General features: G+C 40.3%; 2 protein-coding genes across 3 annotated transcripts in view; one reads left to right on the forward strand and one right to left on the reverse strand.

Moving 5' to 3' along the window:
* Nucleotides 1-8,054, forward strand: part of ADCY7 (adenylate cyclase 7) — a 67,835-nt gene extending 59,781 nt beyond the window's left edge. For both annotated transcript variants that reach the window (XM_037408748.1, XM_037408749.1), the window contains 7 exons: nt 737-818; nt 1,378-1,533; nt 2,240-2,386; nt 2,824-2,931; nt 3,742-3,856; nt 4,930-5,054; nt 5,176-8,054. In XM_037408748.1, the coding sequence (XP_037264645.1) occupies nt 737-818; nt 1,378-1,533; nt 2,240-2,386; nt 2,824-2,931; nt 3,742-3,856; nt 4,930-5,054; nt 5,176-5,322 (880 nt within the window). In that variant the 3' untranslated portion in view covers nt 5,323-8,054. The remainder of the gene's footprint in view (nt 1-736; nt 819-1,377; nt 1,534-2,239; nt 2,387-2,823; nt 2,932-3,741; nt 3,857-4,929; nt 5,055-5,175) is intronic.
* A 1,207-nt stretch (nt 8,055-9,261) lies between these two features.
* On the reverse strand, nt 9,262-24,827 carry BRD7 (bromodomain containing 7). Its single transcript, XM_037408750.1, has 17 exons — nt 24,690-24,827; nt 24,172-24,380; nt 23,274-23,403; nt 22,817-22,874; nt 21,088-21,232; nt 19,615-19,725; nt 19,075-19,259; nt 18,017-18,140; nt 17,296-17,371; nt 16,286-16,393; nt 15,622-15,754; nt 14,589-14,700; nt 13,351-13,395; nt 12,333-12,441; nt 12,045-12,188; nt 10,806-10,949; nt 9,262-9,752 (listed from the first exon to the last, which is right to left on the reverse strand). The coding sequence occupies exons 1-17, from the start codon at nt 24,736-24,738 to the stop codon at nt 9,688-9,690; spliced, it is 1,947 nt and encodes a 648-aa protein (XP_037264647.1). The 5' UTR covers nt 24,739-24,827; the 3' UTR covers nt 9,262-9,687.
* Between the last annotated feature and the right edge of the window lie 882 nt (nt 24,828-25,709).

Below are 25,709 nucleotides of genomic sequence, written 5' to 3' on the forward strand. Positions count from 1 at the left end.
CTCAGCATAGTCTCATAGCTGAAGATTAGGATACATTTATTTTGCAGAGGCTAACTGTGAGCTGTCATCACAGCTTAAAAAAGCCTAAATGAGCTCTTAATTTAGCCTCTTAATCCCAGGCTATTGATATAATGAGAATTTTGTTTGATGCATTTGTGAAAATTAATAGGTGTGGTAAAACAGACTGATCTTACTGTGGAGGGAGTGGTGCCTCAGATTTGTATGGCACTACACACAGGTGTGATTTCATGGCTGTCTTTGTTCTAGCAAAGCAGGTCTTTGTTATCATCTTTCCTGCTGCAAATAAGAAAGTTTCTTTTCTTATTTCTAGGTTTTGTTGGCTCTTTTTGTGGGGCAGTGTGGGGTGGCAAGCTGAAACCGTGCAATGGAAATTAAGATGGCTTCATTAAGATAAAGCCGTGTTTACTTGACCATCTCACTACAATAGCTGCTTAACGAGGTTTCAGCACCCGTTTTGTCATCGTGTGAAACACAGTTGGTGTACTGAACCGAACCATAATCCTTCCTTGTTATGAGGATAGGACCGAATAACCAGCCGGCCACTGGCACCAATGAACAATAGCATTGGTGCTGTGTGTCTGAACACAGGCACCTACTCCTGCTATGCTCTTCTTCCCCTGCCTTCCCCCCTCCCCCCTTACGCCCCCACCCCCCCTTAATTATGTGCATTTTTTAAAAGGATACAGATAACTATGTATTACTTTCTTGTTTTCAGGCTTTTCATCAAAGAGCCAAGGATAATGACTAATTTATATCTGGTTCTGTTTTACATAACCCTAATTTTACTTGCAAAACAGGTATGTGTTTAAAAAGCAATAGGTTAGGTCTTTTACTTGCAGCAAGTTGATTTAAATAAAATGCCAAAGTGTTGATCATTGAAATTGTGTTGTAAATTAGTATAGATTTTTATCTTTTTTTTATATTCTTGTACTTAGTTGTAGATAATGTACTCCGCTTGTACTTAGTTAATGCAAAAATGTTTACAATGAAAGGATGGGGAACATTTTAATATTTTTTAATAGTGTTTGCATTACAGAAATCAAACTTTCAAATTCTTCCAGTTTTTTGATATGTCAATGTTAATTCTAAATCAAGGCAGTAATTCAAGATAAAAATAATCACCATATTACTAAAATGTCATTTTGGTAAATAGACCTGATGGTACCCAAATGGCATTTGTTCATACTGACTGCTTCATATTTTTCTGAGCTTCCTTCTCAAAGCACATTTTTCATAACTATATAGGCTCCAAAGACCTTGAAGAAACTATTGCTACCACACTTTTTGAATATTTTTCTAATATTTTTCAGTAAGATATTATATGGAATTAATTTATCATATTCGATCCCTTTGCAGATTGATTATTACTGTCGACTGGATTGCCTGTGGAAGAATAAGTTTAAAAAAGAACATGAACAGTTCGAAACGATGGAGAATGTGAACAGGCTTTTGCTGGAAAATGTACTTCCAGCACATGTTGCTGCATATTTCATTGGTGAGAAACGAAATGAGGTATGTTTGATCTCTGCTATGTGGCGGACTTCTGTGACAGAATGTCATGCTAACAAGCACACAGAAGGCTGTAGGGTTATGTCCACTTCGCTGCTTGTTTGTATCCTAAGACCTTTGTAAACCCAAGAATCTCTTATCTACATGGTCTCAAAAAATGCAAACTTTCAGTGTCAGTCACTGAAATGTGTTTTCAGCATTGGTAGTTCGGCTTCAGGACACAGTTTAAGTTTGGCAAATATTTAAAAAGGATTTACTGCTTTCCAAAGACTGCATTTTACCAGGGAAGATAGGCCTTCTTTTTAAAGAAGTTAGTTGAGGAACAGTTAGTATCTCCTTGGTAACAATCCCAGTGCGAAGTTCACAGATGATGATTTTTTTTAAGACGTCTATCTTTTTCTGCTAGTACGTCATCAGAATAAGTATTGCTGATTTCACAGACATGGTGAGTGTCAGAAGACTGGTACTGTCCAGAATAGACGAGAATCTTTAAGGTGTGTGTGCGTGTGTGTGTATATGAGTTTTCCCTTAGATTAATCAAAATGATTAATATTTCTGATAATATATGAGATGCCCACTGTAAAGTACTGTAGTTGACTTCATAGGAAAACTGTAATTTGATCACTGGTTACAAAAAATCATCGTAGTTTTAAATACCCGTGGCAGAAGGTGACTGCTAATAATGTGTGAATATATTATTTCCCTGTAGGACTGGTACCATCAATCTTACGACTGTGTCTGTGTCATGTTTGCATCAGTACCAGATTTTAAGGTGTTTTATACTGAATGTGATGTCAATAAAGAAGGCCTGGAATGCTTGCGGCTGTTAAATGAAATTATTGCTGATTTTGATGAGGTAATTGAACTTCTGGCAGAAATGGACCTGATTACATATTTACTGCAAAACAAAATGTTTCGCTAGATCTCTGAGTATTATAGGGGGGGGGGAAGGCTTTTACGCTGAATTGATATTCTGACTTCAGCCTTGCGATCTTGAAAGATGTATTCCCATCCGATGGGGTTTTTTAACTACGTGGTCTACTGCATTAGCAGTACGGTTTGAAAGTCCTGGATTTCACAGCTTTATTTCAGCACTTGTTATTTCTCCTGTGAGCAGGCAGAGCAAAACTATGAAACTAATCCTCAGTACCTCCTTACCTAATTTTCATGTGATTACTGGTATTCCTGGAGATGTATAATGCTTATTGTAGACAGTATAAGATTTCTCCTTAAATCCCACACTGAAATATGGTATTAAAGTCTAAAGTTGCTATTTTCATTCCCTTCGAACAGCTCTTGTTAAAACCTAAATTTAGTGGTGTTGAAAAAATAAAAACCATTGGAAGCACTTACATGGCAGCAGCTGGTCTCAGTGTTACGCCAGGCCAAGAGAACAACCAGGTACGTTGTCTCTGAAATCTGCCTCTGGTATTCTGGGTGTACGTAAGGTGCATTTCTAAGGAACAAAATGTGATGTGATTACATGTAAATCACCAAGAGTGACTTTCTGAAATGTGGAAAAAGATAATAGAAGTGTATTGTCTCCTGTTGAATTCACTGTTCTCCTCTAGTTCCATTTTTTTTTTTTTCTAAGCAGGTATTAAGTCTGTAACCCCAGCATACTTTTTACATCTTTTATCTTTGATTCCAGTAGCTTAGCATTTCAAGGTGCATAGCAGAATAGCTCTAATAATGGGGAAGTCAAAGAATGGCTGCCAAAAAAAGAAAAGCCTGTCTCAGAGTTGGACAGTAAGCTTTTTGTGATACCTGAGAACTGGCACAAAAAGAGAATCCTCAAGTGCCACGTCAGATCCGAATCTGAAACTGTCTGTCACCCAGAGGAATGCCAACCAATTTCTGTGCTCAGGTTCACCTTCACTGTAGCCAGTTTGTCTATGACATTAGGATGCATGTATATAATGTATACTAAAGATGTAAAATTAAATCTGAAATCCTAAAGAACAGACATAAATTCATTATAAAATTTAATTGTATCTTGCTTGTTGCCTCATAGCCATTCCAATTGAATTTAATATAGTTTTCAAATCTATTTTGAATGTTTGTTGAACTGTGCGGTTCTGCACAGTTACAAGGGTGAGTGGCCTTATCCTTACAAATCCATACTTTATTCACTAATAGTACTGGTTTGGAATAGTAGCCTGACACAATCGTTTGTAATTTGATTGTTAATATGTGTTACTGTTTGTGTAGGATAGGGAAAGACAGCATGCTCACATTGGGATTATGGTGGAATATGGAATTGCCTTGATGAGTAAACTGGATGGCATCAACCGACATTCCTTTAACAATTTCCGCTTACGTATTGGTAAGTTCAGTTTGTGAGGAATGTGAACCCTGTCGCTCCGTAAAAGTGAAGAATGGAGTAGGGTGATTTAGGTAAATTACTGACGCAGAAGGCTCGGACACAACTTATACGGCCAATGTGATCAAGTTAGTGCCACTTTATTAAGAGACTCACAGCAATTTGTAGTCGACAGATGCTATTAATAGACTCACACCAATTTATACCCCCAGCTAAAAATACACATGCTACGCACGCTTTGTTATGTAAAAGGTGACAGGTTAAAACTACTTGTTCACACGCTTCCATCTCCCCTAGGACTGGTCCCGCTGTGGTGCCCACACGCTGCTCCCCCCTTATGCAGGCATCCTGTTTTTTCTCATCTTTCTGTCCAGCTCTCTTATCTCTCTGCGAATACACAGTTTCTTTGTCTCCCTTGGCCTTGCACACGTCCTTCACAACACCTGCAGCTTGTTACAGCCGCGGCCTGTTATTACAACCAAGTTATTCGGTCTGGATTGCTCATAATATGCCCGTTTCCTTCCAGCCACTCCACAGAGCGCTGTGGAGCCCTTCTCAGTATCGAACGCAGTATTTGGATTATTATAAAAATCTGAATAGCTGAAGGTAGTGTTGTCTAGTCCTGCTTTTTAAATCTGCCAAGCTCCTTCATGGGTGGGCTTTTCTAATCACTGGAGGGAGCAATACACGGACTGTGGCTGGATGAGTTTGGAGAATTAAAGGTAGGGATGAAGAGTGAAGTACCCTGTTACTAACTGTTGACTAAAGGCAGTATTGTCATTGTACAAATGCTTATTTCTATGTATTAGAAGTAGAAAAGGAAGAATTTTGCTTTGGCCTGAACTTTGCCTTAGTTCTTTCTCAGAATTCCCATTTTACAATGAATAAGCCATTTCACCTCTCCTGAGCCTCAGTGCTAGTATTTATAGAACAGTGGTAACGCCGATCGCTGGAAACACGTTGCAGGGTTTCTGTTTTGTGGTTTTATTCCCCTGAAGTTCGTGACTTACGGCTAACAGTGAAGGCAGGTGTCACACGTCCTGCCTCGGGAATGACAGCTGCTTTTGTTTATGCAGGGATCAATCATGGCCCTGTGATTGCTGGTGTGATCGGTGCCCGGAAGCCTCAGTACGATATCTGGGGCAACACCGTGAATGTTGCTAGCCGAATGGAGAGCACGGGGGAACTTGGGAAAATCCAGGTAAATGTATGAGCCTTGGAATGCCTAAGAAATCGTTTCTAATTGGGTACGGGTGTATTTTTTTTAATATGTGAGTAATCAGAAGGATTTCACAAGAATTTCTGATTCTTTTCACACAAAGGTTACAGAAGAAACAAGTAAAATACTACAGGAGTTGGGCTATTCGTGTGAATGTAGGGGACTCATTAATGTCAAAGGCAAGGGAGAACTAAGGACTTACTTTGTTTGCACTGAGACCGCCAAATTCCAAGGTATGGGACTGAACTGAGGCTACGACGAAGTTAATCAAAATAGGCTTAGAACTGCCTCCCTTCTGTGAAGAATTAGAATTTCCCTCCTTATGTGAAGGACTTTATTCTAAAAGCATATATATATACGGTTCCTATTTCTTCTACATCTCAAGAGAATGGTATTATTATTTTTTTTTTAAATTGAAAGAAGTTCTGACAAGTCCCTGGAAAACACGCAACCGCCAGTCTGAAAAGGACTACCTTTTCCTGAAATAATCTGAGGATTTACCTGGAATTGCCATGAAGCATTTTTGGTTAGTTCCTTTCCTTACCTGCACTGTGGGAGTCTGAACAGCTCCGGTGACAGCATACGTGGATGCACTGTAGAACTTGTTACCGCGTTGAAACATTCCACTGCTTCATTCTTTGACACACCCCTGCTTACAGTATTGCCTCTGTCACAGACGTGTGGGACGATGCTCTGGGCGCTGCTGCGTAAGCCCGCTTTTAATAATGCTAAACAGACTTCACAGCAGAAGATGGCTGAGTAATGGAAAGAGGAACGCGAGTAAACTCACAAATATATCGTATGATAATTGCGCTGGGCACCTTTTGAAAAAAAAATATTAATTGCACAGTATCAGATGACTTTTTTATTGCCTTTGCCTCCTCCATAGCATACCTTGTATTATGCAAATGTTTTCATGACCGTTTAGAAATAACTTTCATCTAGTTCAGAGTGTTTACATTATATTACGTGTTCTCCTTTGTATTTCTGTGCCTCTGTATTTAGTGTCTGCATGTGCATTTTGTAGTCACGTAAGAGAACGTCTTCAGAATTCTGGCTTTAAATTTCAAACCCCTGCCCGACCTTGAGGAGCGCTGAGCACCTGCAGCTTGTCCTGCATGCTCGGTCAGACAGGCTCCGAGAACAGCTTGTGTCGCTGACACCCGGCAGGCATTCTGCGTGCTGACTGCATTCTTGAGGGCACTTACGGAAGAAAAAATAATGTTTTCAATTATTTGGAAACAAGAACAGAACGGAGAAGACAGTATTAGAAACAGCAGCAGGTACCGTACCAATGGAACCGCATCTGAGGTGGGATTGGGGTGGTTTTTCCTCTTCTTTTTTCTTCAAATTGAGTAGCCACTGGCTGGTTTGTGTACCTTTTAAAGGCGGTGCAGTTTATGAAACAAATTGGTTTTGAAGGTTACAAAAGAATGTACGGAAAAAAACATTCGTAATGGAAGTGTTTCAGCAGAGCCTCAATACGGAAAGTACGCGTAGGGTGTTAGTATGCTCACGGAAACTGACTGGCTGTAAGGTAGTTTAGTTTGTAGTTTTCAAGCTGTTAATGGCTTTTTCTAATTTCTCAATTAGCGTTTTTCTACTTCCTGCAATCACTTAGTCTGCTTTCTGCTGGTGGAGACGGTCCTATTTTGTCAGGCTAACATCTCGTGCCCAATTACATGTGTTAACTAGGGATGGATTCCCCGCTACACCACCTGCGGTATGACGGAGCAGCACAGTGATTCAGTTCTACGCCTATTTTGTTCAGCCTTACTCTTCTGCAAAGCTGCATTTACTAAATTTTCTGGGTTTACCATTAAACCATACTGGAGAAGCGTTTAACAAGCAGTCCTATGCATCACTGCCGCTTTCTAATTACTGTGTAATTTCCTTAGAAGATGAAGTGACTATGTTTCAAGATGGGAACAAATCTAAATATTGTCCAACTGTGGATTAAAAATTGTGCTTTTATAGCCTTTGTCGATGTGGTAGGTCAAACTGTGCGTGGTAAGTCTCCAACAGAAAAAAGCACATTAGAAAACCTTAGTTTGAGGTTGGCTGGTTCGTGTATGGACTCTGCTGAAGAACGAAGTTTCACGCTCGGTGTCTTGTTAGTGTCAGGTCAAGTGTTACAGTCAAACCTTACGACAGCTTTTGCTACTCTTGTACGTTGTGTATGTGTAGTAACAGATGCTCAGCAAGCACTTGTTGCGAGGTATTTATTTATTGTTTTGTAAGGACCACACGTGTGAAAGGCTCCTCACAGCAGCCTTTGATGTCATGTGTGAGGTGAAGTGACTATTTGCCTCACGAATACATTCTGCAAAGTGCATTATGCCTATAGGTAGAGCTGGCTCCAAAGTGTTTCTGTTGGCAGACGTAGTAGAATGTAAACGTAAGTCATCTGTGAAAGAGAATTTGCTGCCTGTAACAGCATTTTGAAATGCTTTTGTTTACATGGTATTGCCCGTCAGGCTAGGAACTTGCTTGGCTGTAACTGCAAGTTAACCTCATTTAGAGATGCGACGTGACGAGCTGTAGCTCTCGAATGGGCAGAAGCGGGGGTTTGTTGCGGTTTTCAAAGGCCGCAACGCGCTGCGCCGCTCGCTGCGTGTGAGCGTACTGCGCGAGGCCTACCCGGGGCAGTTAGAAACCGCGCAGTGCCAACGGGGTTGTGCCTGAAGGACGACTTTCTCATCAGCACTGGAACTGCATGAGAGCTATAGTCAAACACAGAAAAAGTTCGATTTAAGAAGCAACTGTATTTAAATCATTGTTTTCGGCAGTCCTTTTGAGTGAACTGTGAAATTTAAGACTGAGGCAATAACCTTGTTGAAAAATCTTCCTTACAGCATTATTGTTTTCTTAAACTGGAAAAATGGCACTGTATCTAATATGAAGAGCTAACAACATCCTGACTTAGCTAGCTGTTTTAAAGAACAAATGTGTTTTTACCGTTAAATAAAAAACTTCCTGAAACTTGTTTGATTTTGCAATTATTTTGATGAGGATTCCTATGAAAAGGAGGAATATTTTATACCCCTCTAGAATTAACGAGATTGGTTTTACCAGTAAACTTGATATATTTTTTTTAAAAAAGAGGTGTAGGTAGAAAATATGTAAAGTGAAACTGGCATTCAACAGCTAACAAGTAATTTCAATACTCGGTTTTCTGCCAACTGTGGCTTCTGCTGTGCCGTCTGAAAGGTAAGTGATGGGAAATGAGATGCTACAGAGCAAACCAGTAATGGTTTGGCATGGCGCAGTTGTGCATCTCGTCTTCTCCTGGGGCATGAAAATGACTTAAATATTAATGAAAAAATTAATTCCCTGGAGTAGTATTTCATCTGCAGTTACCTAGAACTGTGGAAAAAATCCTAGTGGTGACTTACCATTATGGGAAGACTGAAACTCCTGGAGAAAAACGCAGGTTAAAAGGTTCAACCTTTTTGGAATGAATTTTAAGAATTGTGGAAATTTAAAAACCATTAAACACTTCTGTAGCCATTTTTAGAGAGGAGGAAGGGGAGCGCAAGGATGATGTTGGCCATGAGACGGGGGGGCAGAGAATGGAACTTTGAATTATGCCTTGCCTTTGAGCTCCCTCTGAGTTCAAGGCCGTGCCCCCGCACACATTAGCAATGGCTGATCAGGTGGAACCAAAACACTGCAGGTCACTCCTGCGCGCCTCCAAGGTTATACTGGAGCCGGGGGGTAAAAAGGCGCGACACGCAGAGCTCCCCCGGGATGCCTGTGGCAGAGGCCCTGGCTCTGTATCTAATGCTGCAAAGGTGCTTCAGCTCTCCTGTGCCCAAAAGCTGGATTCTCTGTCTGCTGTCTTGGTGAGTAGGGAATTGACTTTTAACACCGATTTTCTAAATATGCTCTCCTTCCTGATAAGCAAGCCTAAAATAATTCTCCAGACAGTGCTTAGTAATACCTCCAAGTAGTGAGAACTGTCTACAGTGAGTGCCTCGGGGCTAACTATAGCGTATTCACGTGGTATTTTTACTTGCTGGCAGCAAGGGGGTTTGTAAGTCTCACCTTATTGTCATGACACATTTCTGAGCTTGCCCTTGAGTTTTAGAACACCATGAGCAGATGGGCTTGTTTCTCTAAGAGGAGATTCATCCACATTCGAAGTCTCCCAAAGCTGATCTTCTGTTAATTCATCAGGCTACACCAGTTTTATTTAAAAAGTTTATTTCTCATCCTCCTAATTGTAACAGCTGCACAGTAACGTTTAGATACTAACAATTTTTGCCCCCACCTGATTCAGATAAAGAGTCTGTACGCTGCTTTTAGAAATTTCTGGTTGAGTCCCTGCACCATATATAGGCACATTTTCACTTACGCTTTGACTTTTTCAGACACTAAACAATCTAGGAAAACTCAAATGCAGAGGTGCTTTAAAAGAATAAGGAGTGGAAAAAGAATAATTTAGTGCATTGATGTAGCAGAAGTTACTCTGATATAAACCATTCCGTTTCAAATTTTAATAAACAAAAGTAGTTTAACACACAATATACACATGTTCAGTGAATGCGCCTTAAGGAAGTTTATCTGGTTCTTAAATAGAATCAAACAAACAGCTGTAAACTTAACCGAAGCTTCAGACTGTGACTGGACCGCACTCGCTCTCAGGGATGGCGACAGTCTTTTTAGGTTCTTGAAAGTCTGAAAGTTTACAACAGATACCAGCTCAATCAGCATACACACCTTGTAAATTACAGAAATGCACATACAATACAGTACTCCTACCATGATTTGCTATTTGTGCAGATAGTCCTGAACATTCTAATGCAGCCCAAGAAAAAAATTTGGTTCTCTTGTGCGGCAGTATGAAGAAGAAAGCGCTCAATAATTTCAAAGTTGAAATTTCTTGAGCAGTTTCCTTGGAAACTTAAGTTCCTTAAGTAATCCTGCCCTTTCCATTAAATAACTCAACTGCAACTTTTTATAAACGACAGATTGAGTAAACTTGTGTGAGTTACAGAAGTCTTACCTGCCTTAAAAACGGGACGAACACAACCTGGGGGTTGCTTTTACAGTTTATGTGCCACAAGGGGGAGATCGGGCTCTGGCACTTAAGACTTTTTTCCACTGACCTGACTCCTTCATCCAGCAAAACCAGTAGTTACTTTTGGCTGGATGCGTTGAGTTGAACTGATGCTGTCAACTCACAAAGCGCTACAGCTGGCCAAACTAAGCAAGAGGAGTGCACAGCCAAAGCCTGGAGAAGAAGGAAGCATGACGCCCTTGTTTAGCAAGTGAGGAATTTTAACTCTTCTCTTGTAACTTCACACTAAATGGAAAAAACTAAAACGGAACAGATTGCCAGGCTTTAAAATGTGGCAGTGCTGTAAGATGAATGGTAAAAAAAATCCTTTAGCAAGCGAGGAACTTTAACTCTTCTCTTGTAACTTCATGCTAAATGGAAAAACTAAAATGGAACGGATTGCCAGGCTTTAAAATCTGGCCGTGCTCTAAGATGAACAGTAAAATAATAACTTTATGTAGTTTAACCAAAGTTTCACATATCCAAAAGATTAATTTTGGACTGAGACCAAACAAAGCAACCTTCCATTTGAAACTGAATTTAGAAAGGGGGAGAAGAACTGAAAGTTGGAACTAAGTTACTGCAAGTTCTACCACAAGCCAGTCTAATGATTTGCACATGTGGTTTTGTTTCAGTTGGACAGACGCTACAAAGCATTTTTGTATACTCACCCTCTGTCAAATCTACCCAGCTGTCTTCTGAATCAGGTAAAGGAACTGAAATTCCCATCGCTTTCCGGATTCCATAGGTACTGACAATATCGCCTGGAGTCACTTGTTGTGCAAGTTCTTTCAAGTTATTGGTTACTCTCTCCGCTAGAAAAGATAAGTGGATGTATTTATATGCCATATAGAGACACAACATCGCTGAAACGAGCCCTTGGCCCTGCGAACAGTCTAACTGAAGTGCAAATGGAACTATGTTCATGTTTCTGCCACAGAAGAGTTTTGTTTTGCCGTGTGCAATCGTGCAAGACACACTGGGAACTATAAAAGCGACTGTTAAGGAGCACAGGAGGAGTGAAACAGCTGCTGACCAAGGCTTGCTGCCATCAGGAAACACCGACAGTTACGGAGCAAGCTCGTGACACCTGGGTGGCACAACGCGGCGGCTGGGAGAGATCTGGCGGCTCCCACGCAGCAGTTGTGTTTGGCTTTCAGGATTCACATTTACTTTTGTACAGAAACTAGAGAGGAGAGGCCGTTCCTGTTGCTACAAATGTGGTCTTCCCCTCTAGAAAAAGGCTCTAAGTACTTAAAACTTTTGAAGGAAGGTAATATTTGATCTGGTTCAGACTTGTATAATAGCAACTTGGTAATATTGGTAATATTTCTCCAGTAACGGGGAATTTATCGTATCATATCGAGGTGGCTATTTCAGACCACGTCTGCTGTAGTGGACACTGCGCAAGTTGGTTCTACTTGCGGCACTGGCACCCCCTGCACAGTCCCACCTTAGCAGGCTGCCCTTGGCACAGGCTGTGCAGCTCACCTGTGGGACAAGAAACTCCGCTCAAATAACTAAAGAATGTATGGCTGGTATTAATTGGTATAATAAAACAAACAGATAACTAGACCAAACCCAGACTACAGCTAGCCTTACAGTAAGAACTTGGTAATGCTTTAACAACCCCTGTTCAAAGACTGTAAAAATTGTGGCATTTTTAATAAAAAATCATGAGCAGAAAGCTCCTACTCAGTTCTAGGGAAGTTTACTAATAAAGAAGAAATGCTTGTAATCAGTGTTCAAGACTTTCATCTGGCTTTACATACAAGAAAAATTAAATTAATCTTCTAGCCTAACAGGGCATGTATTCTGCACTATAACTGTTAAACTTTTGTCGATCTTGGAGTTGATACAAGCTGGGACTTGGTCAGTTCTGCGAGAACAATTAGAAAAAGCGTGTTTACCCAAGTGCATCTCTCTGTAAGATGGACCCAGAAGACAAATCATATTAGGAGGTGGTTTTGTACTTAGTCGTTCATTTTGAGCATCCTGGAGTTCTCTCAGTAGCTTTGTTGTTTCATCAAGTTTCCTCTGGAAGATTTCAGCCTCTGTTTAATGAGGAAAAGAAAGTCCTAATGAGTAAGTATGTTTACTTACGTTATTATATAAAACATGGTAAGGCTGCCTATGCAAAGGGATGAGAAACTGAAAAAATTTCAGCGGTAGAAGTGCAAGTACCAAGAAAAACTCACCCTCAGAATCAAACTCTTCTATAGGCATGCCAAAGTTTGTAACTGCTTTCAGTGCTGTAAGTCTGTCATTGGCAGAGTCCAACCTGGCAGCAACATCAATTTCCATAATCTAAAAAAACCAAACAAAAATAAATATGAAAAAACAGCAGTGAGTAACAGTTTCGGTAATATTTGGGTCAGCCTTGAAACAACAAAATTGTTTGGGGAAAATTAGAGCATAAAGTTAGTTAGGATTATCTGTGAACTTAAAGGGAAAGCCCAAAAGCTACCCTGTGAAACTTCTACTGTTCTGTGGTTACTCAGCTTACTATCCTGTTTCACACTCAAACAGAAAATGGCATCTGCCACAACCACTGACGGCACGCACAAATGGTACGGTAACTCAGGACTAGCATCCTAATTAAAAAAACGATTATCCGAAACATAATTCCTTGAGCTCACCTAAAGCAGAGGTTATCTGCCATCTGAGGCCAAAATTCGAAACGAACCTGGGAAGTGGCCGCAGATGAAGGCTTCAGGAGAGCAGCCCTCTCCTATGCTGCTACCCCTACGCTCTTTCTAATTGAGCAAAGTTTGGGTGGAATGATTTTAGAGATATATTGTATGCCTATAGGGGCACAAGGTATTTGAGAAGACTTCTCAAAGATAACTGTATTGTGTGGTGTTTCACACTCATCACAGGTTCACGTTAAACTGAATCAGAGCAAGATAGGAATAAAACAATCATAGCTGTCAACCAGAAGATCTAACACATGGTTAAACAATCACAAACAAAATTCTTCCAGTTCTCTTGCCATACAGTCTCATTTAAGTCTTAACTTTTTAAACTTTTGTGAGATTCTTACTCTGCAAAGAAAAATGCCTACAAAACAGCATGCCATTTTCACAAGTGACACACTGTGCATTTGCAGCTTGCCAAAGGCTCGATGTAGCTGCACCGGCCTTGCAGGTGTAAGCAGTTTGTAACTGTGCGGTTAGACAGGTTGGTTAGAATAGTTATCTGACAGAAAAATTTTACCATTGCATCGCTTCTCTCACGTGGGCCTTCAGCCTCCTCCAGCGGCTGAACAGAAAAAGGATTTTTAAAGAAGGCATTAAAATTAATCTTTTAAGTTCAATGTAAAAGCTTACAAAACACAGTATTTTCACAGCAAGATAAATATACAATGTCATAACAAGATTCCTCTGTAAACCAAGTTACAGAGCAGATATTTTTTGAGGGCTTTCTGCAGATATTAATGTTTACTAAAAGACATTTTTACAGCATACATTTTATTGCTCTTTGTGAAGCCCACATGCTTTTCCCCTGTGATGTTACACCAGAGTTTATTTACTGGGGGGCAGAAAGAAAAGGAAGGATGATTATTAGAGGCTGAATTGTATTCTGTTCCTATACATCACTGTGTTTCTCTTAACACTTACAACAGTAGCGATTGAACCCTGTAAGTCAGTGTCACTACTGGGTACCAGAAAAGAGCTGAACTTCTAACGCTAAGCAAAGGTCTGAACTGGGGCTAAAGGCTGATCTTTGATCCATGAACTTTTTATAGTATTAATCTAGCTAATACTTGACCCACTCCTAAGAGGCTGTGATCTATTTATTTCAATAGTTTACACTGATGTGAAACTCAAAGCAAGACTTCCAGTTAGCACGAACCGTCTCGTGGAGATTCTCTACTAATTCTTGAATTGACAGTTAAGGTAAAGTCATCCAATCAGCCCCTCTGATTCCAGTTGTGTCTGGCAAACACAGCCACTGAAATCTCCTAAGAATTTGAAAAGTAGCTGTTCAGTATTTTTACGTAGCATATATCTGTGTTTAAAAGCACTGCACTGAGTAAAGGGCAAAACTAGTTACTAACTCTCCTGAACTAAATGGTGACGGCTAGGAACATGATAGACACTTCACGGAAACAAGAAAGCCTGTCCGTGATCACCTCATTTCTAAACAACTGCTTATTGGTATTTTCTTACTGAACAGAACAGAAGCTAGTGCTAATGGAAGTGGGAGAGTAGACAGAGAAAGAATATGTGACTGTCTCTGTCTAGAGTACTTGTTAATTTTCATGTTTCACCAAGTAACGAGTCAGAATAATTCTTTTCCAAAAAATCCATCCACTGGAGACAAAGATAGCCTTCAATTCCAATCTTAGCAGTTAAAAGGGAGCCCAGCAATTGGATCAGCACCACCTTTCTCTAGCTTTATAGATTGTGTGCTAAGACCAAAGACCAGACAGGACACAAATCCACTCTTACCGTTTCTAGTTCTCTGAGAGCTCTAGAATGTCCTCCTTTAGTTAGAACATCAAGCAAACTATCAGCCATTAAGAAAGGATAATCTTGTGATTTCATCAAAAATTCATGAATACTAAAAGATCAAAAGATAGTTAAAGTAACTACTTTCATACCAAACCTTCAACAGAAAAACGTTACATGTAGTCAAACTAGTACGTACAGCATAGAAACACAAAAGGTAGCACAGAATTTGATTTCAATGGCTTGCTTTAACTATCTGTGCCTTTTGTAGCTGAGGAAGCCATTCAGATCCCTAACAGAAACTGAAAAACTGGAAGTATACTGCCTCAGGCGGCTGCATCAAACTGGAAGCAAGCTCACACAGGCACTTAATGTTTGCAATGTGCTTAAATATTCCCACATCTCATACAAACTTATACCACTGTGTATTCTGAGATGTAAGAGTTAAAGTCCTTTTTTTGTCTCAGAAGTTTTTACAATGGAAGTTAAATTACAATTTATGAACCATGTAACAATAAAAGTTAATTATTTTTACCGTAGTCAACAGTATGAAAATCAAACAGTTATACACGCTATTTAAGAATGAAACTGGGAATCGCTACCTCTGGCCTCAGCCCTCCCACTGTGACCATGGTGCTTTGGTCAGCATTTGACACAAGTATCGCCTTGAGCGAGACGCATCTTTAAGTTCATTAACATTAGAAAAATCTGGTTTGTATAAGCATTTGGACCACTCAGCTTTTTTCTGGCTTTGAACACTTAGCCTTCAGAGTTAGTCATAAGTATACTTAAATGTTACGAGTATGTGGTCCTATGTGTCAGTAGCATCAAAATCCTTCAGTCTTGGCTAACCTCACTTTGTGGGCAAATTCTCTTATTACTTTGTTTCTTAAACAAAAAACAAACAAGCCCCAGTAGGCTAGGACAGCAGTGATACCGTTCAACAGCAAAGACAGAGGCTACACTGCAGAGCGTTGCACGTAACTGCTTCTGTACGTGAAAGCAGTAGTATGCATCTTAGTTGTTTGATTACCTGAAAGAGCCGTGATTAGAATCTTCCCCATATGTTGAATAGATTAAGTCAGAATCTTCTTTGCTTATGTTGGCAAATGTAGAATCGTATGTTGGAGCATAGGAACTATAGGGTCCGTAATTCAAGTATGTCACTGATGAATAATAACAGTATTATTACCTCTGATATGCATGTATCAGATGAAAATGAGAAGGGGTTGTAGAACAATCTCCAAAAAGACTTCTAGGAACATATTTCTTATGGTGAAAAGAAACTTTCACAGAATACCATCTGTTCACACACTAACATGTACAAATGTTTTATTAACAACACTGTATGCCTTAACACAATACAAAAATCCAGTCTGGTGCTGGTAACAGGTACTCAGGCTCCCCACTATGCTCCTTCAAAGCCAGGAAAACCCTTTATTCTATGTGACATAGCTCCTCTTCTCAATATAGATGAACATTTTATTAAATACACCCCCCCTTTTGTATGTGTAAATTAAGCTAGACTTTGTGACTGTGCTGTTGTGTTGCAGACACATGCAATGATGTGCTTTATCATTAAAAAAACAACTTTGTTCCAAACTATTTGTACACTAGTAATGAGATCAACATATTCTGTTTATATAAGGAGGAAGATTTATACTTAAAAAAAGAAAAAAAAAAGAAACAGCACCTACCTGGAGTAACCTTGTTTCTTTTATCTTCTTTGAACCCTTGTAACGTATTAACTCCTGACTGAAGCCTTCCTGCTGTCATGCCCAGCTTTACAGGGCAGTAACCTGGTTCTACAACAGGATATATCAAAATAAAGGAATAATGAAGGCATAGTTAAGTGACATAGGAAGATGTGCAAATGCATTTAATACTCGTAGCCAGAAACTTCAGAATAAACAGGATACAACTCTCAAAAGTATGTTTTCCTCTCCAAATGCTTTATATTAAAGGCTGTAGTCTTAAACGTGAATCCAGACCAAGTAAGTGGTAATCCTAGTTTAAGTATAGAACATTTAACCCAAATGTTAAGTTTTCGCTATCGTTCTTCCTCCTTCATGTCCTCCTATAATAGAGGCTCTATCATTAAAGAGCATCTGATTCTTCACATGAAAGACCACACTATATATTCTCGCTGATGTTTCCTACTGCACAAAGAGGGGAAAGGAAAAAGTCAACTTTTCAGCTTAGTTTCTGTCTATTCTGTACCTAGTCTGTTCAGCTCTGTAATGAGCTGGCAGTTAAAAATGTCAAGCACATGCACTCTTTTAGGTGGTGGCAGTGACATGATGAAATGATTTGGGAAACAGACAGTTCCCAGTGGCCAGCTCTGGAACATCTGTGACTTTTTGGGTCAGCAAACACTGTAGTCGGTACACGGACCAGACTTAAGGGGAGCCCAGGAATTAAATGTGCCCAAGCATATGGCAGGTAGTCTCTCCTCCAATGGCAAACGCTTTCTCTTGCAGCTCCTACAGACAGCTGACACAAAAAGGAGAAGCAACAGCCAGTGGAGGGCTCTGTCCAGCTGCTCCTAACAGCCACAATTAGTCTCCATCTACGTGCTCCCTCAGCTGCAGCTTTTTAAATCCAGATCTTTATCAGACTGCAAAGCAGCATTTGCTGTCTGCCCCAGCAAAAAAGCAGCAGAGCAGGAAGGTGGAAGTGGCTTGTTACCTGAACCATGCCAACTTACCTCCCGCAGTAAGGTCAACTGGATTAAGAAGGCCCAGAGTTGTTGTACCATCTGGTTTTCTTCTTTCAAATTCACACTGAAATAAGATCAGACTATTTAAAGGTATGTATTAGTTGAAATTCATGGTCCTTAAACTAATAAAAACATCTAACGGAACTATCTGTAGGAACCGAAAAGGAATTTGGGAACATCAGTCAGAAGTAAGTCCTGCTCTAACTTTTTGTTTTCACTAGGTAACTTCATTATTGGTATAGGCACAAGGAATTAAGAAATTATGATAAATATTAACATTTCTGCAGATGCTAAGAGATAAAATGTGTAATTCATATAGAAAATTAAAGGGGCACAGTATTACCAAACTGGGTTCCTTCTCCTGTAAAATTAATAACCTTTGTTCAGATACGTGGCTGTTTCAGAACTACAGGGTTTTTTGCAGGTCAGTTTTGAGAGGTATTTTCTTGAGGTTCCTACTATTCATCCTTCTCTACTACTTTATCTAAAATTTCTGAAAACTGAAGCTGAACCTGCTCTGCTGATGCAATTCAGCATGCATTCAACTGAGATGCATTTTTTTTAACATTACAATATTACACAGATGATCAGTCACATGTAAAATGGCGTAAACTGTAGTAAAAGCATACCCTGATTTCAACTGACATAAGATGCTAAAAGTCTGGTTTATGAAAAAGTGAAAGGAGTTACCAAATACACCAAGATTTACCTGGCTGTTTGGAAGTCGTCTTGTTAACTTTCCTCCAGATTCTCTAACAATACGATCAATTTGCTCTTGTTCCCTTTCCAAGCTATTGTTTCGTAATTTGTCTTCAAGTAGATCTTTGTCCTTCCTGTGAATAAAACCCAAATAACTTAGTAACTAGCATAACTGTTAAACAGATACCAATTGGCTAAATATCATGAAAGAATACAGTGAAGGAATGTTTTTGCCAACTACGCAAACTGTTTTTGTAGATGAAACAACTAACAACAACAAAAGCAAGCCATTCAATATGACTATTTAACACAGCTGGAAAAAATACGCAACAAAGATTTGTTATCAGCAAATGCTTTTTTACGTTAGTAACTGTAAAGGTGTCTGTGTTTAGCTTACTCCAGCCATACTGATGTCCTAGTTTAGCATGTTGCCAGATTTTGTCATCACTCCCACAAAACCAACAAGGTTATTTTTTTATAAAATTAATTAGATACTCTGAATTTTATTATCTGTATTTTCAAATCTGTGAAAATAAAGAGTATCTAATTAATTTTACAAAAAAAAAGGCGCTAGTATTTCCAAACACTGAAAGGGGTATCTCTAGATATTAAAAGATATTTCAGGAAGTAAATGTTCTGTAATTCTGCATTTACCTGTTTCAAATACTATTTATATATATATATATATATGTAAGGCAAGCTTGAAATCGGCTATATAGTTATTTGCACTAAAATATTTCAAATGTCATGTTTGCAAGCTTTCTCCAAAACAACACTACTTCTGTGAAACAGACACTAAAATAGAAAATAATTGAATGAATGCAGTTGATGAGCAGTACAGGGGTCCCTACATTAAAAAAGAAAAGATGGTATCATAAAAGACTCTAACCTTCAGTTATTTTTGGGATATGAGGACAACTATATAAATATTGCCCCCCTAAGATGAAGTCCTATTGTATATGCAGTACCAGAAAGAAAGAAACCCACATTCACTGGTCCCTAAAAGTCATCTTGTTTCAGTAGCATTAAAGGGTTTATCCTAGAATTGTTACTGAGATAATACTTCACTTTTTGTGTTCCTTGCTAGGTGTTTTGAATGCTTTGGTGTCACCATCCACAGGTTCTCCTTTGTCTTTCCCAGGACCATTTTCATCTTCCCCAGTTGGCTGTAGTTCTGTCTTGTCCTTCTGCTTCCTTGTCTTCTGCAGGTCAGCCATGAATTCTATACTTTGTTTCAGGCTCTGAATCCTCTCCTAAAAAACACCCACCAGATTCCTTTTATTTGCTACTTCAATTAATCTTTTTGTAACCCACCCACAGAGGATGATTTTATTTCAATTCTTTCTTCCTTATACTAGCAAGTATAAGGGCAGTTTAGAAAATGAAATATTAAATGCAAGTATTTCTTCAGTAAGCAATCTGGTAGCAGCATAAAAGCATAAGCCTTAAAACAACATACTATTTGAATTCTAATATGCAAGCATTTAACAAATATTAGGCAAGTTTTTATTAATTTTCATGAGATACCTGTAAGAAAAGTAAAATTAAAAGGGGGATCAAAAAGGAAGCAGCATATTTTTTTATATTTTGGCTTGTATTTTCTATTACCTGACTAAGTATCTTCATCCCTGAGTGCAGCAGTTTTTTCGCAGCTTTGTAGTAAATTGTGTCTGGTTTGTTGTAAATCATTGCATTAGTACACATCAGTTTGAAGTTATCCTGTGCAGACATTAATAGTATTGGAATAAAAGTTAAGATTTTATAGCATACTGTATTAAAACCCTTGCTGCAAATGCAGTGTCTTGAGCTTTAGGAAAGAAGAACTTCAAAGAACATTTTGAATTAATGAATTTAAGAAATCTAATTAAAAATTTAAACCGAAGTATGTAAATTAGATTCAAGTCTAAAAACTAGCACTCCAATAAACACCCTGAAAGTATTCTTAATGTTCAGTATTGTTTGTAGTTTTTAAGGTTTTAATGGAAGTTCTCTTAGCTAAAATTACCCACTTCCTTCTCTGAGCAATCAGTAGTCATCAAAAGAAAAACAAAGTAAAGCAACATAAAAAACCCAATACAACCAACTTTAAAAACAGAAAAGCTGCTATTCAAAGTTAAATCATTATAAGAAATACGTCAAAGTTTCAGTTGCAATGAAGAAGAGAAACGTATGCTTCTTTGATGTTTGTTTCTTGAATGACTGACCTAGAAACTTCACTTCTATACTCACTGATAAAACATATCTACCTGTTGAGGCTCTGCACATTCTCAGCTATTTACAAAGACAAAAAGTTGAAATGAAAAACTAACCTAAAACAGCTGAAACAACGGGAAGTATTTGGTCTTCCTAAGTTTTGGAGCTCTCAAGAAGAATGTGCAATAAAATACAACCAATACTATTGACTAACATCTGCCTAGGTTCAACTGTTACTTACACACAAATTGCATTTCCCACATCTTCACCTAGCCCAGTAAAGAACTAGAAAATATTTCTGCTGAATAAAACAAAACAGAACAAGCCTACGCTCAGCTGTTAAAAGCTTTAAAACTGGCCCTTGAATCCACTAGAAGACACACTACAGCACAGGGTTAAGTGGCTGCTGCCAACAGGACGGAGTTCCTTTTGCCTTCACTAGTTGTGGACCTACGTGACTAGATAAGCCTGGCTAGCACACAGGTGACAGGAGGCAAACGATGTAGTAACAGACACGCAAAGCAAATAAATTCATCAGACCCCTTGTTTCTTTGAGAAGCAATACATAAAAAAAAAGCGCGCTGTCTGACAGAAATGCTAACATTTTCATTCTTACGATCCAAAATGATATGCTGAAGGACAAACTGACAGGTTCTATTTAATCCTGCATAAAACCTGAAACTATTCATATCTTCCTGAGATGCCTGTTTACAAACCAGAAGTGTTTTCTTTTTCACTTCCAGAGCCTATCTGCTCACAAAAAAATCAATGTTTCGTCAGGCAGAAGGACTGCTTCTTTTAGCATCTTCATATTCTCATAAAATACCAGAGTTCAAGTCAACTGAGCGTAATATGTCTCTGTAGTCAAAATAAAATTTACAGAATCACCTTTAGTTCTTCTATGGACTGGTACCCGTTGTTCTTGATCTTCTCTTTCATGGTACTAAAATCCATTGGGTTTTTAATGATCATGGAATAGCCAGGGGCAATAAAGTCAGTCACAGGAAATGAAAAGAAAGAACTTGGATCCTTTCTGTTGAGAAATGAAAAGACAGTTTTTTATGTTTCAACTTATAACAAAGAAATATTGAGCTTGGAATTAAATAGAAAGAAAAGGACTAAGCTGAAAAGGAATCAAAACCATAAAGCTAGAAATGGCTTGTGTCAGCGTAATCTTTCACTTCTGAATGTTAAAAAGATCCCATACACAAACCAACATACCAGAAAAGTGCTACAAACATATTTTAGAAGTTAGTTTTACATTTTGATAAGTACCTGTGTTCCCAAAAAGATTAAAAAAGAAGCCATCCTTTTTTTAGATTTTTGGCTGTTCAAAAAATGCGTTTATATTATAATTAAGTAATTGAAAAATAAAGGGAACAAGTGAGGTAAGAATGCCTACTTGTAATTCATCGTTGACTCTGAAATTAACAGAAGGGAAAGCTTAGGGCTAAAAGCTGTGATAGAACATGTGTATTTATGACTGTTAATTTTCAGGTTACATAATGTTAATAGTTTTTTAGATTAAAATTTCATAAGACTTTTGGTGAACTCTGATGTTCCTGGGTGCTTCTAACAGCACTAAAATCAAATGGAGTTGGTTGGTATTATTTCTTTAGGCTCAGGCTTAGCTGATAAACTGGCAAGCGTCTCTCCTCCAGAGCCACGTTTTTCGCTGAACCCTGCAGCATGAGGCTTGCCTCCTACGCCCACACTGACGCTACACACACTGGTGAGACCCCTGACATTTCAGGCCTTCTTCCCGAGGCTTACGTATGACTTACAGATTTCTGCTCCAAGTTGCTACAGAACAGTGAAGAGCATTTTGTCATGCATACTGCAGAAGCACACCGTGCAAGATATTCTACAATGCCTGTGGAACACTTGTAAAATAGCTTCCAACTGAGAAACAGGATTCAAAACCAGAAGTGGCTGCTCCTTTCTGTATGCATGGAAAGGTAGCCAAAACAAGAGCAGGCACTTTTTGGTAGCTGGTTGTTAGTTTCTGGAAATTGACACCAAGGTCTTGAAAATTTCAGGTTAAGAGGAAACTCGGGAACAAAGTTTTCAAGCTTAATCTGGTGAGACAGGTAAAGGGAAAGATCTTTTGATCGCTCTGGTAGAAGTCATATGTTCTTAAAGTCAAGAAAGAGTATCTTAAACCACAGACTACTTGAAAGAACTGCAAATTCAGCAAATCTGATTGTTTTACTCAAGACATTTGCTTAATGTCACAGTAAGAAAACATGGTTTAAGTTTTCAAGTGTGTACTTCTTTTTTATAGTAAATAATGCTAAAAATAGGAGAAGTCAACGTAAAAGCAGTTTTGGCAAGTTCATTACAAACTCTTGTGCCTCTCTGAAGAGAGGTTCATAAAAGAAAGCATTACATTATTGGAAAATTGTCCTATTTCTGCTAGTTTTTTTAAAAGTTCTTCAAACTGGAGGTGTTTACATGAAGCCTAAAACTAATGAGTTGTAAGTATGCACTCTTAAACTAGTACTTAAATACCTAACACAGCCCTGTTAGCAATCAGACCCTTGCTCAGGTTTTTATATGCCTCTTCCCTTACTGTATGTTACTTTCACTTCATAGCTCTGAAGGCACAGACATTTACCTCTGTAGCTGTCTCATGAGCTGATTCAGGGCTTCCTGGAGTGGGGTCTGCTCCACCTCTAGACCAAAAAGAAGTGGGGGGGGGGGGGGGGAGAAAGGCTGTGACACTGAACTGACTGCAACAGGTACTAAACTTCCAAGATATTAGAAATCAACAAAACCAATGCAACTTGAGAATTCATTGCAAATTAAAAGAATACAGTGGCAAACCACAAAAACATATATAGGCGACCTACTTTTCTCGCTGGTCTTACTTGAAATTCTGCACACTGTGACATAGGTACCAGATACCATTCCGCAAAAGAAGTATACAGTACCAATAATTTAACATTTTTGTATGATGGGGAAAAACACAGAGATATCAAAAAAAATGTCAAGTCACTTGCGACAGAGCAATAAAATGTGAGTCAGTTCAAGAAAACTGCAATCAGCAAAAGAATTTTTACTTTTTTTCGTACCTTCCTGTTTTGATAAAGTACTTGTCAATGGTTTCTCTGGTGGCAACTCCAATCTGATGGGGGTCTGACATTTCATTTCCTGTTCTCCCTCACTGTCTGCATGGTCTCGATCTCGTTTCTTTTTATCCTCCTAGAAAGAAGATTATTATAAAAACCTGAGAGAATCTGAAAAACCAGCATTAATACCATACAATGCCATATGAATTTTTGAAAACAACCCCACACAGTTTAAAAACAACTAACAGTTTGTAAGTCTTCACAAACCCTCTATTCTTTATGTACTGTCTCCATCTGCTGGACAATAAAGTAGCTCAGCTATACCATGCAATGCATCACAATTATTTTTTTTTAAAATGTGACAGCCACTTATAGCATGACAGGAACAATCCTGCAGTATTCTCTGCACAGAGAATTGTCTCCAGCAAAGCCCCTAAGATGATTTTTGAAGGTTTTAAAAAAACTAGTAAGAAATAGTCAGGACATTAAAAACACAGATGTACACATAATGCTCCAAATACATGTGCTATAATTACTTATCACATTAAAAACTCTGAGAGGGAAATACATTTTCTTCCTCGTATTAATTAAGAACTTGTAAAGACTTCATTCTGTTTTATATAAATGGATTTATTTAGACACAGAATCCCCCCCGCCTTTTTAGTTTTCTGTGATCTTATACTCGCCAATTTTTTTTGAAAGATAAGAAATTTCAGATTAATTTACTCATCTTTTTCTAATAAAAGTATGTAGAGAAAAGGGATCAGCAAAACTAATACAGCGAGTTAGAATGTATTCCAATTTAAGGATACAAGTTATTGTCGTATCTCCTCATCTTTTGAAAGCTGAAGCATATATATTTTTTTTTAATTCCCTAAAATGCACTAGCATGAATACATACCTTAACTTTTCTCTTTCTTTTCTCCTTTTCTTCTCCAGGAACTTGTTTTTCTCCTTTCTTTCTCTTCTTCCTTTTTCTGTCCTTGTGTTTTTCATGTTCAGATTTGTCATCATACAGGCTGGAATCCAGCCCCGCATTGCCAGTAGACAGTTCAGCGACTTCACTTCCTCCGACTTTCAGCACCAGCTTCAGCGGCTTTTCCACATATTCTTAAAAGAGCAGAGACGCCCCGTGAGTACCGCAGAGAACATACTCTCGTACCCGGCCTGAGTAACCCTGCCTCAGAAGCCTTCCACCAGATCTCATTTTCTTCCCAGACCCTGCGGCGGCTCCTGCCTCCCCCGCGAACAGCTGCGGGGCCGCCGGGCCTCACCCCGCCGCCTCCCCGCCCCGGGCTCACCGGCGGCACGAAGGCCGCTCCCCGCGCCCGCCGGCCCTGCGCGGCCCCGGCCTCACCCCCCGCCTTCACACCGCCTGGGCCCGGGCCCGCTGTGGGGCCTTCCTGCCCACCCACCCACCCTCGTAGGGGTGCTTGTCCGACTTGTGCTTCTTGTGCTTCTTCCCCATGGCGGCGGCCGCCGGCGTAGGCCGCGCTGTTGTCGCGGAGACCAGCCCCACCGACGCGCACCCCAGAAGACGGGGAAGATGACGACTGCCCATCGCCCCCTGGCGGCCCGGAGGTACGGCGGCCCGCGCTGCAGCCGGCGCAGGCGCAGAGCCGGCCGCGGGCGGCAGTCGGTTGGCTTGGTCGGGGCGGCTGCTGCCGTGAGCAGCTCGCTCCGCCGCGCCCGGCCCCGCTCGGCCCGAGGCGGCGAGTGTCCGCCCAGCCCCGTGCCTCAGGCAGCGTGGCCTCTGCACGGTCCCCACGGCCTGCCGCGCGCCGCCCCCTCACGGCTTCCCGCGCTGCCCCTCAGCCTGCCGCGCTGTCCCCTCAGCCTCCCTCGATGTCCCCTCAGCCTCCCTCGATGTCCCCTCAGCCTGCCGCGCTGTCCCTCACAGCCTGCCGCGCTGTCCCCTCAGCCTCGCCCGATGTCCCCTCAGCCTGCGGCGCCCCCTCCCCTCACGAAGCACTTTACGTTGCCTGACCCGCAACGTAAAGCGGCCCGCGAGGGCTGCCTGCTCCCCGCTGCCCGCTCCCCGGCCGTGGCGTGGGGCTGTGAGCCGGCCGCTGCCGCCCGGTGGGGCCATGCAGAGCTCCAGCTTGTGGCAGAGCCTCGGTGCGGGATAACGGCCACTAGTAGTGGCCCGCTAGTCCCGGAGTCTGGGAACCTCTGCCCAGATTTGTGCCAGCGAGAAGAGCAGAGGCCGTACCTGCCTGAGGAAGGGCAGACGCTTTGCGGAGCAGTGCTGAGGTCTGTACCGATCGAAGGGACGGGTCTCTCCTGTGCCCTGGCAGAAAGCAGCGATGGTTGTCCCGTGCAGGCTGGGACAGGCTCAGCCTTACAGACTGAGTGCCTAAACTTGCTAGCCGCTTTTGAAATAAAATCCTTTATACTCAAGCTATAAATTTAAGGAAAACACAAGTGTATTGTCCCTTA

Source organism: Falco rusticolus, chromosome 15, assembly GCF_015220075.1.
Source record: "Falco rusticolus isolate bFalRus1 chromosome 15, bFalRus1.pri, whole genome shotgun sequence".
Lineage (NCBI taxonomy): Eukaryota > Metazoa > Chordata > Aves > Falconiformes > Falconidae > Falco > Falco rusticolus.

Coding starts and splice junctions, on each gene's coding strand:
- BRD7 (XM_037408750.1), bottom strand. CDS start 24,738: ATGGGGAAGAAGCACAAGAAGCACAAGTCGGACAAGCACCCCTACGAG. Junction 12,442..13,350: donor GTGAGAGAAGCGATGCAATG/GTAAAATTTTTC, acceptor TGGTTTTTTTAG/ATTATGGAAATTGATGTTGC. Junction 10,950..12,044: donor TTACAGAGAGATGCACTTGG/GTAAACACGCTT, acceptor TATCTTTTCTAG/CGGAGAGAGTAACCAATAAC.